The 18,952-nt window shown below is 38.1% G+C and overlaps 1 protein-coding gene across 1 annotated transcript in view; it reads right to left on the minus strand.

Annotated features, from left to right (window-relative positions):
• Window positions 1–18,952, minus strand: part of WDR41 (WD repeat domain 41) — a 51,999-nt gene that overhangs the window by 18,776 nt on the left and 14,271 nt on the right. Inside the window, exons 3-6 of the mRNA XM_047778160.1 lie at window positions 17,006–17,054; window positions 15,339–15,470; window positions 12,539–12,601; window positions 8,658–8,769 (exon numbers count right to left, since the gene is read on the minus strand). Coding sequence (XP_047634116.1) covers window positions 8,658–8,769; window positions 12,539–12,601; window positions 15,339–15,470; window positions 17,006–17,054 — 356 coding nt within the window. The remainder of the gene's footprint in view (window positions 1–8,657; window positions 8,770–12,538; window positions 12,602–15,338; window positions 15,471–17,005; window positions 17,055–18,952) is intronic.

Consider the following 18,952-nt stretch of genomic DNA (forward strand, 5'->3'; position numbering starts at 1 on the left):
CATCAAAGATAGGACATGTTTGTTGAATATTTTTACTACTGTAGTGAACTTATTTACCAGGAATGTCTCTCTCTCTCTCTCTTTTTTATTTTTTTTATTTATTTTTTTATTTTAGGGCTGCATCCATGGCATATGCAAGTTTCCAAGGCTGGGGTCAAATCAGAGCTACAGTTGCTGGCCTACGCCACAGCCACAGCAACACCGGATCCGAGACACATCTGCAACCTACACCAAAGCAATGCCAGATTGTTAACCCTCTGAGTGAGGCCAGGGATCAAATCTGCATCCTCATGGATACTAGTTGGGTTCTTAACCCACTGAGCCACAACAGGAACACCCCATCACCATTTACAACCTGGCTAGCTCACATGGGATATAAAATTGGCATTTTTCGAAGTTCCCCCTGTGGCCCAACATGATTGGCAGTGTCTTGGGAGCCCTGGGACACAAGTTCAATCCCCACCCCATAATAGTTGGTTAAGGGTCTGGAGCTGCCACAGCTGCAGCTTAAGTCCCAACAGCAGCTTGGATCTGATCCCTGGCCCAGGAACTCCATGTGCCATGGGGTGGCCAAAAAAGAAATTTGGCATTTTCCTCAATATACATTTAAGAAGCCTGGGTGGGCTCCCTGGCAGTAAATGAGTTAGCCAACAATCAATAGCTAACAAACTGGCCTTCAGTTTGTTTATAATCAATCAATACATTTAAAAAAATTTCTTGTATTACTGAATAATCAGATTCAATATTCTATCATATTTCACTTACTAAGCATACAGTTCTAAATATCTTTTTACAGCTGAATCATGAAAGATTTTAGGGTAACTATAACTTCTATAAAGGACATTATAGTTATTACTTTATCAACAAGAATTAAAGAATTCATGCATTAGATTCAGAGCCATTACATGTCTTGGCAAATAAAACTGTTTATTAAAGTTAACTTTTCCATTATAATATATCATTCACATACATATATATGTAATTTAAAACATACATGCAAATTTGGATAACACTTTACTCATTTGCTTCACCTTCCCACTTGGGGGGAAATTCTGGCGAAAACCTTTTCTCCATGTAGGGTTGTTTAAACAGTATTATTTAGGAGTGTCCATTGTGGCTGAGCAGTAATGAACCCGACTAGTATCTATGAGGATGCTGGTTGGATCCCTGGCCCTGCTCAGTGGGTTAAGGACCTGGCATTGTCGTGAGCTGCAGTGTAAGTTACAGACACAGCTTGGATCTGGCATTGCTGTGGCTGTGGCACAGGCCAGCAGCTGCAGTTCCAATTCAACCCCTAGCCTGGGAACTTCCATATGCTGAGGGTGTGGCCCTTAAAAGACAAAAAAAAAAAAAAAAAAAACCCCAAAAACAAAACATATTTCATATTTTCTCATATTTGAGGACAGCAAGATTATGGCTGAGGAGGAAAAAAGGGGGAGTAGAGATACAAGATAAAGAAGTGGAAGAGACAGGAGAGCAGGGGAATGGGTAGCAAGAGAATTCCAGATGCAGAAAACAGTTTTTTTAAAAAAGTGTTTCTATCTAGCTCTCTATACCATAAGGGTGTAACCTGGAAGGTGAGCCCCTGTGGACCTGTTCTACTAGATCTCAAAGATCTGTGATGGGAGAGACAAAGCTTGACCTTCTGCATAAGAGCCACTGGACAAACTAATACTCAAGAAACTCATCTCCATGAAAATAATTTGTTCCAGTATCTAAAAGAAATAGTCAGGGTTCCATTAGGTTTTCAGGTCTTAACTGAGAAAATGAAAGTATAAATATTAAAGTAAGGGAAAAAATGTGTATTAAATTATTTGCCAAATGAATATACTAGAAATTCAATAATCCAGTAATACACAGAATCTTTTGCTGGAAAGGGCACAGATGTCCTATCTTCTAGTCCAAGGCTCTGTTCATCACATCATACTAAAATTATCTATGCTTATTTCCAAATAGATAATAACTGCCCCTACAAGCACTTCCAGCCCATAAACCAAGCAAGGCTTAATTGTGAAAGGAGCCTCATAAGAGAAGGGTCTAAGAGTACTGCCAACTAACTGGCATCCTGTACTTTGGGAAGTCTCAAAATCATTGGAAGCTCACCAATGGCAACCTAAGGCCTTTTAAAAGTTTTCCAACACATTTTCTCAAAGGTTTCTACTATCTCTTCAGACACTGATAAGTAGGGCAATACCATGACTATTTAATTTACAGTACACAAAAATAACTTGCAGGAGTTCCCATCATGGCGCAGTGGTTAACAAATCCGACTAGGAACCATGAGGTTGTGGGTTCGATCCCTGGCCTTGCTCAGTGGGTTAAGAATCCAGCGTTGCAGTGAGCTGTGGTATAGGTTGCAGACGTGGCTCGGATCCTGCATTGCTGTGGCTGTGGCATAGGCTGGCGGCTACAGCTCCAACTGGACCCCACGCCTGGGAACCTCCATATGCCGCAGGAGTGGCCCAAGAAATGGCAAAAAGCCAAAAAAAATAAATAATAACTTGCAGATGACAGGATTAAGATGGCAGAGTAGAAGTACTGGAGCTCACCTTCTCTCATGAAAATAACAAAATTACAACCTACTGCTGAACAACCATCAACAAAATAGAGTGGAGGCTACTTTTAAAAATATCCTACACCAAAACACAAAGAGGAGGCCACAATAGGAGGGATGATTATGCATTTACATAATATAAGTAACCTCAAACAAGACAGGTGGGTGGCCCACAGACTGGAAAGTAACTACATCACAGAGGCTCACTCACAGGAGTGAGAGTTCTGAGTTCCAGGTCAGGTTCCCAAGCCTGGGGGTCTGGCATTAGGACGAGAAGCGCCCGGAGCATTTGGCGTTAAGGCCCAGTGGGGCTTGTGAGTGCAGGAGCTCCAAGGAACTGAGAGAAACATAAACTGCACTCTTGAAGGGCGCACACAGGCTGGGTCCCAGGGCAAAGCAGAGACTTCATGGGAATCTAGGTCAGACCTGCTTGTGGATCTGGAGGATCTCCTGGGAAAACTGTGGCCCACTGTGGGAAGACATTGGAGGTAAAGGTCTCAGGAATAATCAACAGCATGAACTCCCCTGGAGGAGGCCATTTTGGAAAACTCTGGCCCCACCCATCAGGGCTGAGAAGCCCCAGGCCAAACAACAAATCTGGTGGGAACACAGAACCACCCATTAACAAACAGCCTGCCTAAAGACCTCCCAGGCACATAGCCACCTCTAATCACACCTAGAGACAAACACCCTAGGAATCAGCTAACAGTGGATGGGCACCAGTCCCTCCCATCAGGAGGCCTGCAGCAAGCCCCCAGACCAACTTCAGCCACAAGGGAGCAGACAGCAGAAGCAAAAGAGGCTACAACACTATTGCATGCAAAAAGGAGACCACACCAAAAATCTATAGAAAAACAAAAAGGCTGAGAATTATGACTCAGATAAAGGAACAAGAAAAAAAAAAAAAACCAGAAAAGCAGCTAGGTGATGTGGAGATTACCAACCCCCATGAAAAAGACTTTAGACTAATGACAGTAAAGACGATTCGAGATCTTGGAAATAAACTGGAGGCAAAAACTGACAAATTCCAATAAACACTGAACAAAGAAATAGAAGATTTAAAAATTAAGGAGTTCCCATCGTGGCGCAGTGGTTAACGAGTCCGACTGGGAGCCATGAGGTTGCGGGTTCGGTCCCTGCCCTTGCTCAGTGGGTTAACGATCCGGCGTTGCCGTGAGCTGTGGTGTAGGTTGCAGACACGGCTCGGATCCCGCGTTGCTGTGGCTCTGGCGTAGGCCGGTGGCTACAGCTCCGATTCAACCCCTAGCCTGGGAACCTCCATATGCCGTGGGAGCGGCCCAAGAAATAGCAACAACAACAACAACAACAACAAAGAAAAAAGACAAAAGACAAAAAAAAATTAAGCAAGCATAGATGCAAAAAAATACAATAACTGAAATAAAATATTCACTAGAAGGAACCAACAGCAGAATACAGGAGGCAGAAGAACAAATAAGGGAGGTGGAAGACTGGTGGAAATCAGTGACACGAAATAGAAAAGAGGAAAAAATAATGAAAAGAAATGAAGACAGTCTAAGAGAACTCTGGGACAACTTTAAATGCACCAACATAAGTATTACAGGGGTTCCAGAAGGGGAAGAGAGAAAGGGCAAGAGAAAATATTTGAAGAGACAATAGCCAAAAACTTCCCTAACATGGGAAAGGAATCACTCACTCAAATCCAGGAAGCACAAGTACCATATAAAACAAACACAAGGGGGATCACCCTGAAACATATATTAATCAAACAGAGCAAAATTAATGACAGAGAGAAAATAATGAAAGCAGCTAGGGAAAAGAAGCAAATAACATACAAGGGAACTCCGATAAGACTATCAGCTGATTTTTCAGCAGAAACACTGCAGGCCAGAAGGGGGCAGCATGATATACTTTAAGTGATGAAAGGAAAAAACATGTAACCAAGATTACTCTACCCAGCAAGGTTCTCATTCAGATTTGAAGGAGAAATCAAAAGCTTTACAGACAATCAAAAGCTAAGAGAATTCAGCACCACTAAACCAACAAATACTAAAATACTACAAATACTGAAGGAACTTTTACAACAAAAACTAAAGAAACTTCTCAAGAGGGAAAAGAAAAGGCCACAACTAGAAACAAAAATATGACAAATGACAAGGTTCACCAGTAAAGTCATACATATAGTAAAGGTAGGAAATCATCCACACACAAATATGCCACCAAAACCAGAAATGGTGAAAAAAGTAGGATACAAATGCAGGATACTGGAGATGCATTTGCAATTAAGAGACCAGCAAGTGAGAACAATCTTTTATATATATATATATATATATACACACATACACATAGACTCCTACATCAAAACTTCAAACCAAAAATATAAATAGATACACATACAAATAAGAAAAAACAATCCAAACACAACACTAAAAACAGTCCTCAAACACAAGAGAAAAGAACAAAAGAAGGGAAGAAAAAAGACCAACAAAACCAAATCCAAAACACTTAATAAAATGGCAATAACAACATACATATCAGTAATTACCTTAAATGTAAATGGACTAAATGCTCCAACCAAAAGACAGAGACTGGCTGAATGGATATAAAAACAAGACCCATATACATGCCATCTTCAAGAGACCCACTTCAGTTCTAGGGACACATACAAATTGAAAGTGAGAGGATGGAAGAAAATATTCCATGCAAATTGGAATGAAAAGAAAGCTGGAGTAGCAATACTCATATCACACAAGATAGACCTTAAAATAAAGATTGATGTAAGAGACAGAGAAGGGCATTACATAATGATCAAAGGATCAATCCACTGTCAATATATATACACCCAACATAGTATCACCTCAACATACAATGCAACTGCTAACAGCCTTAGAAGGAGAAATCGACAATAACAAAATAATAGCAGGTTAGTTTAGCACCCCACTTATAGATTGCTATAATGGACAGATCATCCAGACAGAAAATCAAAAAGGAAACACAGGCCTTAAATAATGCATTAGACCAGATGGAATTAATAGATATTTATAGACTATTCCATCCCAAAGCAGCAGAATACACATTCTTCTCAAGTGCACATGGAACATTCCTTAGGATAGATCACATTCTAGGCTACAAATCAAGCCTTGGTAAATTTAAGAAAATTGAAATCATAACAAGCATCTTTCCAATCACAATGTTATATGACTAGAAATCAACAACAAGGAGTTCCCATTGTGGCACAGCAGAAACGAATCTGACTAGTATCCATGAGGACAGAGATTTGATCCCTGACCTTGCCCATTGGGTTAAGGATCTGGCATTGCTGTGAGCTGTGGTGTAGCTCGCACATGCGGCTCAGATCCCACGTTGCTGTGGCTGTGACACCGGCTGACAGCTACAGCTCTGATTCTACTCCAAGCCTGGGAACTTCATATGCCGTGGGTACAGCCCTAAAAACAAAAAAGAAAGAAAGAAATCAACAACAAGAAAAAAACTGCAAAAAACACAAACACATGGAGACTAAACAACATGCTACTAAACAACCAATGGGTCACTGAAGAAATCAAAGAGGAAACTAAAAAATACCTAGAAGAAAATGCCAACAGAGACACAACAATCCAAAACCTATGGGAGGCAGCGAAGGCAGTACTAAGAAGCAAGTTTATAGCAACACCAGCCTACCTCGGGAAACAGGAAAAAACTCAAATAAACAGCCTAACTTTACACCTAAAGCAACTAGAGAGAGAGACAGACGAAACCCAAAGTTAGCAGAAGGAAAGAAATCATAGAGATCAGAGCAGAAATAAATGAAATGGAAATGATGAAAACCACAGAAAAGATCAATGAAACTAAAAGCTGATCTTTGAAAAGATGAACAAAATTGATAAACCCTTAGCCAGATTCATTATGAAAAAAAAGGAAGAGGGCCCAAATCACTAACATTAGATATGAAAGAGAAAAAGTTACAACAGCCGTCACAGAAATGGATCATAAGAGACTACTACAAGCAACTATATGCAAATAAAATGGCCAGCCTAGAAGAAATGGACATATTCTTAGAAAAATATGATCTTCCAAGAATAAACCAAGAAGTGGAAAAGATGACTAGACCAATCACAAGTACTGAAATTGAAACTGTGATTTAAAAACTTCCAACAAACAAAAGTCTAGACTTCACAGGCAAATTCTACCAAACATTTAGGGAAGAGTTAATACCTATCTTTCTGAAATTCTTCCCAGAAATGCCAGAGGAAGGAACACTCCCAAACTCATTCCATAAGGCCACTATCACCCTGATACCAAAACCAGACAAAGATAGCACACAAAAAAGAAAATTACAGGCCAATGTCTCTGATGAACATAGATGCAAAAATCCTCAATAAAATACTATCAAACTGAATCCAGAAATACATTAAAAGGATCATACACCATGATCAAGTGGGATTTATCCCAGGGATGCAAGAATTTTTCAATATCTCCAAATCAATCTGTGAGATACACCACATTAACAAACTGAAGAATAAAAACCATATGATCCTCCCCATAGATGCAGAAAAAGCTTTTGACAAAATCCAACACTCATTTTTGATAAAAACCCTCCAGAAAGTGGGCATAAAGGAAACTTACCTCAATATAATAAACACCATTTGTGACAAACCCACAGCTAACATCATTCTCAATGGTGAAAAGCTGAAAGAATTCCCAGTAAGATCAGGAACAGGACAAGAATGTCTACTCTCGCCACTTTTATCCAACATAGTTTTGGAAGTCCTAGCCATGGCAATCAGAAAAGAAATGAAAGGAATCCAAATTGGAAGAGAATTATTAAAAACACTGCTGTCTGCAGATGACATAATACTGTACACAGGAAATCCTAAAAATGCTATCAGAAAACTACTTATTAAAGCTCATCAATGAATATGGTGAAGTTGCAAGATAAAAAATTAATACACAGAAATCAACTGCACTTCTACATACTAACAATGAAAGATCAGAAAGAGAAATTAGGAAAACAATCCCATAGCAGTATCTTCTCAGATCCCACCTCCTAGAGTAATGACAATAATAACAAAAATAAACAAATCAGACCTAGTTAAACTTAAGTTTTTGCACAGCAAAGGAAACCCTAAACAAAATGAAGACAGGAGGCCCCATTGTGGCTCAGTAGTCACAAACCTGACTAGTATCCATGAGGATGCAGGTTTGATCGCTGGCCCTGCTTAGTGGGTTAAGGATCCAGCATCGCCATCAGATGCCTTGTAGGTCACAGATGTGGCTTAGATCCTGCATTTCTGTGGCTGCATTTCTGGCAGCTGTAGCTCCAATTAGAACCCTAGTCTGGGAATTTTCATATGTCACAGGTGTGGCCCTGAAAAAGAAAAAAAGGAAAGAAAAGACAATCTACAGAATGGGAGGAAATAGCTTCAATTAGACCCCTAGCCTGGGAACCTCCACATGTTGCAGGCATGGCCATAAAAAGACAAAACAACAAAAAAAAGAAAATGCTATTGTAAAGTAATAAAGATCTGCTTGCACGTGTCAACATACTCATCAAACTCAGTTTATGACATGGCCCAGGAGCATATACATGAAAAAGTTTTTCTTGATCACTTTCCAGAAATTCTGTTAGAGGGAAGGGGAAGCCACAAGAAAGAGGATCTTTTCCTTCCAATTTGAGACAAAGATTTTACACAATCTTTAACCTGAATTGGAGAAAGATGGCTACATCTTATATTTAGAACTAAAAAGAAAAATCCCTTATATTACCTTTGTATTCATGGAACGTCACTTTAAAGATTCATTATGTCTTTTTTTTTTTTTGTCTTTTTGTCTTTTACAGCCGCATGGGTGGCACATGGAGGTTCCCAGGCTAGGGGTCGAATCAGAGCTGCAGCCACCCACCTACGCCAGAGCCACAGCAATGCAGGATCTGAGCCGTGTCTGCAACCTACACCACAGCTCATGGCAATGCCGGATACTTAACCCACTGAGCAAGGCCAGGGATTGAACCTGAATCCTCATGGATGCTAGTCAGGTTCGTCAACCACTGCCATGACAGGAACTCCTAAAGATTCATTATGTCTTTTTAGAGTCTTTCATGGTTCACAATTACCTTGATTTGTTTTACCTGTATCAGAAAGGTGACCAGTCTTACACAGGAGATCTAAATTTCGGTTCCATACACACAAGTCATTCCCACCAGAGAGCCAAACATCTAGTCTCTGAAGAACAGCTAAACACTGCAAAATTCAAGTGAAATATTTATCAGTTTAGAAAGTCAAGCATTCATTGGTGATTTTACTTTACTTTTTTAATGCCATCTCCAGACTTTTTTTTTTTTTTTTTTGGTCTTTTAAGGGCTGCACCCACAGCAGCATATGGAGGTTCCCAGGCTAGGGGTTCAATCGGAGCTGCAACTGCCAGCCTATGCCAAAGCTCACAGATCCTTAACCCACTGAGCCAGGCCAGGGGTCGAACCTGCGTCCTCATGGCTACTAGCCAGATCCGTTTCCAATGAGCCATGATGGGAACTCCTAAATTTATTCATTTTGGGTTTTTTTTTTTTACTTTTAGGGCCAAACTGCAGCATATGTTAAGTACCCAGGCTCGGGGTAGAATTGGGGCTACAGCTGCTGGCTCAGGCCACAGTCACAGCAACTCTGGATACAAGCCACATCTGCAACCTACACCACACACCACAGCTTGCAGCAACACCAGATCCTTAACCCACTGAATGAGGCCAGTGATCAGACCTACATCCTCACTGATACTATGTCAGGTTCTTAACCCACTGAGCCCAAACGGGAATTCCCTCATTGGTGACTTTAAAATATGTCTACAAGTTCTTTGATACCCTTTCCCTCCAAGAGGTGGAGCTTGACTCTCTTCCCCTGAAAGTGGGTTCTACTAAGTGACCAGCTTCTAGTGGATAGATAGAATGCAGCAGAGGGATGGTATGTGACTTAAAAGATTAAGTCATAAAAGACATGGTGGCTACCTCCTTGCTCTCTCTTGGATCATGCATTCTACAGCTAAGACACATAAGCAGCTGTATGGAGAAAGATCCACATGGAAAGGAAGTGAGGCCTCTGGACAACAACCAGCACTAACTTGCCAAGCATGTGAGCTACTATAATTTAACTATTTTCCTGTAAAACATTTAGGATATGAATAATCATCCATTTATAAAATATATTTGTAAAATACATTGCTATTCATAAATCTCTGGCCAAATTTTTACTTCTTTAAAGAGATTTCTAGGAGTTGAATCACTGGGTCAATTCATATAATCACATTTTTAAGACTCATTCATAAAGCCAACTGATTTTAATTATGCTCTCAATGGCAATAAAAATGCCAATCTCACCATCTCCTTGCTAATATCTCTTATAAAAATTTCACTAGAAGTTCCCATTGTGGCTCAGCAGGTTAAGAACCCAACTTGGTCTCTGTGAGGATATGGGTTTGATCCCTGGCCTCACTCGGTGGGTTACGGATCCGACGTTGCTGCAAGCTACAGTGTAGGTTGCAGATGCAGCTTGGATCCAGTGTTGCCATGGCTGTGGTGCAGGATGCAGCTGCAACCGCGATTTGAGCCCTAATACAGGAAATTCGATATGCCACAGGAGCAGCCAAAAAAAAAAAAAATCACTAGTTCAAAAAATAATAGTATTTCTTACATTTACTAACGATCTGAATTTCTTTGATAAATTATCAGCTCAAGAATAACTGAACAGGAGTTCCCCCTGAGGCCAGCAGTCTAAGGATCTAGCATTGTCTCTGCAGTGGCAAGGGTCTGATCCCTAGTCCGGCACAGTGGATAAGGATCTAGCATTGCCAGATTTTATCCTTGGCCTGGGAACTTCCACATGCTGTGGGCGTGGCCAAAAAAGAAAAAAAATGGACTAACTAAAGTGAGTGAAATGTTGTATCTAATAATTTTTTTCCTAATGTGAAGCAAGATCATAGTGGGAATAAATGCAACTATCTAGCTGATTAACAGTACAGTAAAACACCTGTAAGAAGTACTTTTGAGAGAGAGGAGGCTGCTTGTGGAAAAAAAAAAAAGATGAAGTACTTTCACCACGTTGAAATAAGATACTTTTTTTCTTTTTTGGCTGTGCCCACCATGAACAGAATTTCTAGATCAAACCTGTGCCACAGCAGTGAAAACAATGGATCCTTAATCTACTGAGCCATAAGGGAACGCTCAAAATAAGATACTTTTTATCAGTTTATGAAACAGCACACCAAAGCAATTTCCCCAAAATACTTCCCTATTCCTTTGATGCATGTATTTTAATTTGAAACCTAATAACCTCAGTCAGATAACAACGGTATTTTTTAAGGAACTTATTAACAGGGACATATTTTTAGATCACATAAAGCACAGAGATTTTGATCAAGTCAGTACTTAACTGACTTCTTCAAAGACAGGCCACAGTAAAACTGGATACAAGTATATAGTAAATGGCACATTCTTCCCCAGAGACTTTACTAAACTGATCCTTAGAATAGCATAGTAGCATAAGATGCCTACCAGGAAAAAAAAGAAAAAAAAAAAAGCCTTTTAGGAAAAAAAATAAAATACTTTTGACTATTGGCACAGCAATTTTTTTACATTAAAATTATTAGCTCCTAGAGTTCCTGTTGTAGCTCAGTGGTTAATAAACCTGACTAGTATCTATGAGGACGTTGGTTTGACCCCTGGTCTTGCTCAGTGGGTTAACGATCCAGCACTGCCGTGAGCTGTGGGATAGGTTGCAGATGCGGCTCGGATCCCATGTTGCTGTGGGCCAACAGCTACAGCTCCTATTTGACCCCTCACCTGGGAACCACCATATGCCCAGGGTGCTGCCCTAAAAAGACTAAAGAAAAAAAAAGTGTTAGCTCCAATATAGAGTTCAGTAATCTTCAAAGCAAATGAGGAGTTCCTGCTGTGGCACAATGGGATCGGAGGCCTCTTGGGAGTACTGGGACACAGGCTGGATCCCTGACCTGGCACAGTGGGTTAAGGATCTGACATCGCAGCAGCTGTGGTCTGGGTCTCAACTATGGCTTGGATCTGATCCCTGGCCTGAGAACTCCATACACCATGGGGCAGTCAAAAAAAGAAAAAGAAAGAGAAAAAAGCAAATGAGGAAACACTATTTCATTTTACTTGTTATCTCTCCCCAAACTTGCTGACATTATTGAAAAACAGTGGCACTTTCTAAGAAAATTTAAGGTAATTTCTTTTATAATCATCAAAGTAGCCAAGTCTTATTCAAGTTTGTTTCTCCAACATGTAGCAGAGTTCCTATCAAGTAATAATCCTCGATTAATATTTGTGAAATAAATGAACCCTATAGTAGTAGTCAATTAGCCACAAAAGATTTTGGTTTGGAACTAAGTAATTGCTATGTCTTTTCCTTATAATCTTATAGAAAACAGAGGTTAAGGGTCAAATAACTCCATGTCTTTAGTTCAAAGTTTAAATATATATATTTTAAAAAGACTACCTACTCTTCCTAGAATTACCTACTAAAAACATACTAGGTACTATCTTTTTAATTTCTTATTATAGTGGGTTTACAATGTTGTCGATTTCTGCTGTACAGCAAAGTGCCCTAGTTATACATGTGTATACATTCTTTTCACATTATCCTCCATCATGTTCCATCACAAGTGACCAGATATAGTTCCCTGTGCTACACAGCAGGATCTCATTGCTTATCCATCCAAATGCAATAGTTTGCATCTATTAACCCTAAAGTCCCAGTTCCTCCCACTCCCTCTCCCTCCCTCTTGGCAACCACAAGACTGTTCTCCATGTCCGTAATTACTACAGACATTCATTCCTTGCTCTAATTTAAAATTCATACATTCTAGCATTTAGTATCTATACTCCCAAATATCTAGTCTTACGAGAGTCAAATGACTGTAGGTATGTATGGAAGAAATAATATTTAAAACCTACAAAAATAATTTCATCTAAATTATTAAACAATATTTTCCTCAAAGGGTTACCTTTACAGTAGACTGGAAGCATGACACTTTCTGAACTTGTCTGCCAATATCACAATCCCATACCTATACTTATGTTAAGAAATCATTTCTAAGAAAAATTTTAAAAGCTTAATTATGAGATAGCTTTTCTAATAAATAACTCACAAATATTACACATTTACATAGAAAATCTCTAAATAAAGCATAAAGTATTTTGTGTTTATACTACTACAAAAATCAATTCAATTCAGCATAGCAGACTTAAGAGCAGAAATAACTCTGAGATAAATTTTACAATCAAACCATTTGAAAATACCAACAGAATGAGTGGTCTGAATACTGAATCTTTACTGGCATTAAAGACTGCAACTATATAAACTGTAAGTTTTAGTCTCCAGAACAATCTACCATTGTTCTATAATCTAATAAACATTGAAAAGCATTTATACCCAAAACTATCACAGCCATTAATTAACATTTACTGAAAGTTCCCTCAATGTGCCTGGCATGATTTACTACTGTTATCTTGATTCAAAGAGGACAGTAACAGTGTATTCCCATTACCTGTATAATAGTTAAAATAATTAGTGGACCTCTTATAAAACATGAGAAGTTAGTTTCACTCAAGGAGCATAATGATTTTCAAATTTTTCTCTTTTTTTTTGTCCTTTTAGGCCCGTGCCCAAAGCATATGAAAGTTCCTAGGCTAGAGGTCAAATCGTAGCTGCAGCTGCCAGCCTACACCTCAGCCACAGCAGCAGAAACACGGGATCCAAGCCAAGTCTGTGACCTACACCACAGCTCACGGCAACACTGGATCCTTAACCCACTGAGCAACACCAGGGATCGAACCCGCATTCTCATGGATACTAGTTGGGTTCGTTAACCACTGAGCCACAAGAGAAACTCCAAATTTTCAAGTTTTTCATACTATTTCTTCTGATAAGATATGTGTGTGTGTGTTTAGTTTTATGACTGCATTGGGGGCATATGGAAGTTCCTGGGCCAGGGACTGAATCCAAGCTACAACTGCGACCTACGCTGCAGCTGTGGCAATGCCAGATCCTTTAACCTACTGCAGTGGTCTGGTGGGTCGGACTCTCAACCCACTGCACCACAGCAGAACTCCAAGATATACATTTTATATCATATCTGAGAACACATTTACATACAAACATCTATGTTTATGTATATATGGACTCTTAAGACTATCACTTGACAAAAATAAAAAATCTACTCACAGCATTTAATTAATGAAATTAGTTAACAGTAAAGACCGAAGCAGAGTAAATTTAGAATTTGTATGAATAGAAAGAACTACCAACAAAGCAGCCTGAAAATATTTTTATCAAGAAAAGTCACTCAGCAAAGGAAATGACTCTATACTATCATTTACAGTTAAAGTTTATACTGATACTGTCCCAGCTACTTATGTCTGTATGGAATAGTAATTTTAATATTTGCCTCTAAATCATGTCACAGTACCCTGGGAACAGTCTAATAAAAAGAAAGTATTTTATATTCTATTTTTGAAGAGACTATACTGATACTGAAAACAAATAAACAAAAAAAGACTGTTAGTCCATAAAATGGTATTTGTCTCAATAGATTAATGGTAGGAAAGCTACTCTGACCTAAACATATGAGTGCACTTTATGCCCCTGTTTATGCAATACTGTAATAACCACAAAACACAGTTTATCTCCATTTAAACCTTTTCTTGAAATTTTTTTCACCTATTGGCAATCTGTCTAGAAATCACATCAGCTGATGAGCTCATTTAAAGTGTGTCATAAAGTATAACTTGGTTCTATAGAAGCCTAAGAAACACTGTAACTTTGGGCTTACTCCAAAACTTACTTCACTAATGTTTGAAGCTATTTAAATAGAACTCTCAGATAAGCACAAATTTTTTAAAGCTAATCTATGATACCTTTTAAAAAAAAGGTAATGAAAAAATAGTCATCCATACCATTTAGCTATGGCCTTCAAAGATCCAATTCTTCAAAAAAATTCAGAATGGCTAAATTTAAGAAAAATATTTGGAGATCAGTATTACATAGTGGTTCAGAGCTCTGACTGCAGTCAGACTGCTGCTTTCTACCCTACACTGGCTGCATGACTTCAGGCAAGTACTTACCCTCTCAGGGCCTCTCTTTTCTCATCTATAAATGAGAATAATATTATAAGGATTAAATGGATTAATAAATGTAAAACAGAACAATGCCTGGCACAGAGAGGCAATTTATAAAACTTCACTATAGCTGTTACATCCTAAATTTTCAACTAAAAGTACAGGGGGAAGGTAATTTACATTTTCAATTTTTAAAAAATACTAAATATATTAAAACACTGAGCAGATGGTAATCTGCTTTTCTGCCAGACTCAGATGCTCAAAAGTTTCTTAAGGGCTGGGGCCATTAAAATTCTTTTGCTGTATGACAAATAGAAAAAAATGGAATTATTGTCCACTTTAATTTATTTATTTCTCTAAATTGAAAAGCAAACTGAGATGATATTTTTAAGCCCACATCTCCCATTTCCTCCAGTTTATTATATAATTTGATATAACAGTAACACTGGGAAGAACAGTTTTAGTCATGGAGCTTCCATCAGTAATAAGCCTTAACTTGCTATATCCAGTCTAACACTTCTCATATGCCTAGTACTTTTAAGAAATGTCTTATGAAGGCTGGAACAAAATCATTTTTGCTGAAACAAGAATGTAGAGACAGACCCCAAGAGGCTAAAGACTAATGATGTATGTACTGATCCCTTGGGTCACCATAGCTATTTCACCTGATTTGAGATTTAAGGATATAATAACTGTTTTATCAGCAGAGGCTGTCAAGATCAGTTGATTTTTTTCTTCACAAGCTTCCAAAGAAGGAAATGTAGTAATAGCTGTTATCTTTTGAGTATGTCCATTAAGTTCCAAAAGTTTTTCTCCTGTCTGAAATATCAATAAAAAATGTTAATAGTACCGCATATTTCATAACTTAAATAATCTTAAATGACAACATTAAGAAAAAAATCACCAGGTAGAAAATACATACATTCCATCTGAAATTATTTAGATCTTATAATTTAACTTTAAGCAATTAAAAAGAATCTATAAACAGGTGTTAAAAAAGTAGTCATAAATAATTTTAATTATTTTTATATAAAATACTAATTTTTAGCATATTGTTATAGAAAATTTAAAGGAATACTCTTTACATATGGTGTTAAGAATATAACTGCATAAATTAAGCATAAAAATATCAGTAACCTAATCAGCAGGAAAAAAATAAGGAGTCCTCACTGTCCCAGTATTTGTTATCTAAGTCTTCAAAGCTATAAGCTATAGCTAAGTCTTCACAGCTATAAGCTGTAGCAGAAAATAAGTCAGCACAACAATAACTATATATATTATATATATATATATATCTCCAATAATGTATCAACCATCCAAAGTCAGCATTAACTCTATTATTCTCTATTTAACATCAACAGCTATTCCCATCCATCCAATGTCTTTATGCATCAGTTTCTAACTGATTTCCAAAGTAGTATATATACAAAAATGCAATGTAAACATAATATAAATTGCAAATCTTTCCGAGGCTTCAGGATTTCATGTATGTGATGAACACATTAAAAAACTGCTTTAGGAGTTCCCGTCGTGGCGCAGTGGTTAACGAATCCGACTAGGAACCATGAGGTTGCGGGTTCGGTCCCTGCCCTTGCTCAGTGGGTCAACGATCCGGCGTTGCCGTGAGCTGTGGTGTAGGTCGCAGACACGGCTCGGATCCTGCGTTGCTGTGGCTCTGGCGTAGGCCGGTGGCTACAGCTCCGATTCAACCCCTAGCCTGGGAACCTCCATATGCCACAGGAGCGGCCCAAGAAATAGCAACAACAACAACAACAACAATAACAACAACAAAAGACAAAAAAAAAAACTGCTTTAATCACAGGCAAAGACAGCAAAAAATGAGGATCTGGCAGAGTAAGATATCAGTCCAAATAAGGGCGAGAAGATAAATGCTTCAAAAGAGAATAATTTGAGCATTCAAGAAATCCAAGAGAAGTCCTATTTAAGGTAAAGCCTTAAATATTTTTGAAAAAATAAGCATTTTATTACATTACTATTAAAGTCAAACATAATAAGAATGTTACGCTATCAAACAATTTTGACAGAAAAATTGTCTCCCATAAAAATCAACACTGATTCATTTTCAGAATCAGTGTACAGTTGCTGATAACTTAAATTTTGTTTAATTAAGATGAAAACTTTTATTTTCATAATGGCATTTGTTTCTCAGGAAAAGTCTTAAAAACATTGCACTATGAAACATTGGTCCTCATTTTAAATAGATTCATCCTAAGTAACTCAAGCATTAATTAATCTCAGTTTACTGATATGCAGGTATATCCCCAGATAATGTTACAAATGTTTACTATACAGTTATGTCTTCTTTATACAATTCATATAGAATCAGTACATACCTGGGCATTCCACACAACTACAATTCCATCATCACCAGCAGATGCAAATCTGGTTAGAGAAAAGGTCAAGAAAAAAAAAAAAATCACTGGTGACACAGAAAAAAAGCCACTTGTGCTAAGATTACTAAGAATCATCAGACCTTATTAAGGGTATTGTGACTTACTAATATCAATGCAGATTAAGTTCTTTAAGCTAATTTAAAAAATATTTATAAAATACTTTCTAAGTTTCTACCAGGTACTGAGAATCCAAAGATAAGTAAGACCATTCACAGAGTTGCAATGAATAAACTGCTAGACTAAGAATAAAATATATCTATGAATGATTTTTAAAATCCTTCCTTGCTTTAAAATTATATGATTAAAACTTGCCTTAAGTGAAATGAAACCAAGCTGAGAAAAAGCTACTGATAGGAAATGATATTCCAGGAGTGGAACAAAGGAATCATGTCCTTACATAAGTTCATTATTTCTATTATTTTCTAGGTAAAGATATGTAGATATTTTAACTCCACTATTTAAAGCCAGTATATCTCCTCTGCTCCTCTCAGTCTTTGGTCTGTCCACATAAACAGGGTGTTCTTTGGTTTGCAAGGTTTGGGGGATTTTTTCCTTTGGTTTTTTTTTTTTTTTTGGTTTGGGCCACACCAAAAGGAAGAGGAAGTTCCCAAGCCAGGGATCAAACCTGCACCACAGCAAGAGGAAGTTCCCAAGCCAGGGATCAAACCTGCACCACTCCAGTGACAACACTGGATCTTTAACCCACTCTGCCACCAGGGAACTCCTGGAAGGTTTGGGTTTTGTTTTGTTTTAGTAAAATAAAAAGAGGTAAAGGAAGGTGTGTCTCATGGCATGAAAAAAGAGCTGTGATGAACTCAATTACAGCCTCTCTCTCCTTTTTTACCACCATCACATGTCAAGGAACAATCATTTACATCTTGCAGAGTAAAAGATATCTATGATGCAAATACTATCAAGAAAAATAATCTGTTGTATCGGATTATTCATCATAGTGACTGCATTATAATAAAATCAAGAAAGTACTGTTCTCAAGCAGTGTCCCCAACTCAGCAGTGTACAGTAATCACACTGTGTGTCAAGTAATTTGTTATTAATAATGTAGTTTGCACATTTTTAAATGATTCTTCAATGAATCAAAATCAATTCAAAGCTGTGCCCATAATACCACTTTCACTCACCTCCATGTCAGGTTTGCTTTTTTTGAATAAGAGATGAAGTGGTATTATGTGGAGTTCCCACTGTGGCGCAGCAGAAACAAATCCGACTAGTATCCATGAGGATGCAGGCTCAATCCCTGGCCTTGCTCAGTCAGTCAGGGATCCCATGATGCCATGACCTGTGGTTTAGGTCCCAAGACTCAGCTCGGATCCCGAGTTGCTAAGGCTGTGGTATCAATTGGCAGGTGTAGCTCAGATTTAACCCCTAGCCTAGGAGCTTCCATATGCCGAGGGAGCAGTCCTAAAAAGCAAAAATGAAATAAAATAAAATAAAGAGGTGGTATTATAGAGAGCCAGTTATGAACTGCAAATAACTGCTCCTTACAGTTATCAACTATTAATAAAAGGTCTCCACTAGCAGTTATGGCATTCAGAAAATATGCACTTCCTTGCAAGACTGTTAATGTGTTTTCACAAAACCTGGGCATGCCTTGAACGTCTTCATTAACATAAATGTTGTTAGCCATATGTGCATCATTGGGAGAAAGGTAAAGAACTGATACACTAGGGCACAAAAATTACTATGTTCCTGAGAATATCTGTTCTAATGAATTTTACCTTATAGAGATCCATATATCTCACTACTTCAGTCATATAACAACACTTTCCTTAACACATCAAACTGAGCTTCGAGTTCAAATTTCTCAAGCTCAGTTTCGAAGTCTCATGCTCAGTATTGTCTTCACCGGCTCTGACAATTCCCATATTT

The sequence above is a fragment of the Phacochoerus africanus genome, chromosome 4 (genome assembly GCF_016906955.1).
Source record: "Phacochoerus africanus isolate WHEZ1 chromosome 4, ROS_Pafr_v1, whole genome shotgun sequence".
Taxonomy (NCBI): domain Eukaryota; kingdom Metazoa; phylum Chordata; class Mammalia; order Artiodactyla; family Suidae; genus Phacochoerus; species Phacochoerus africanus.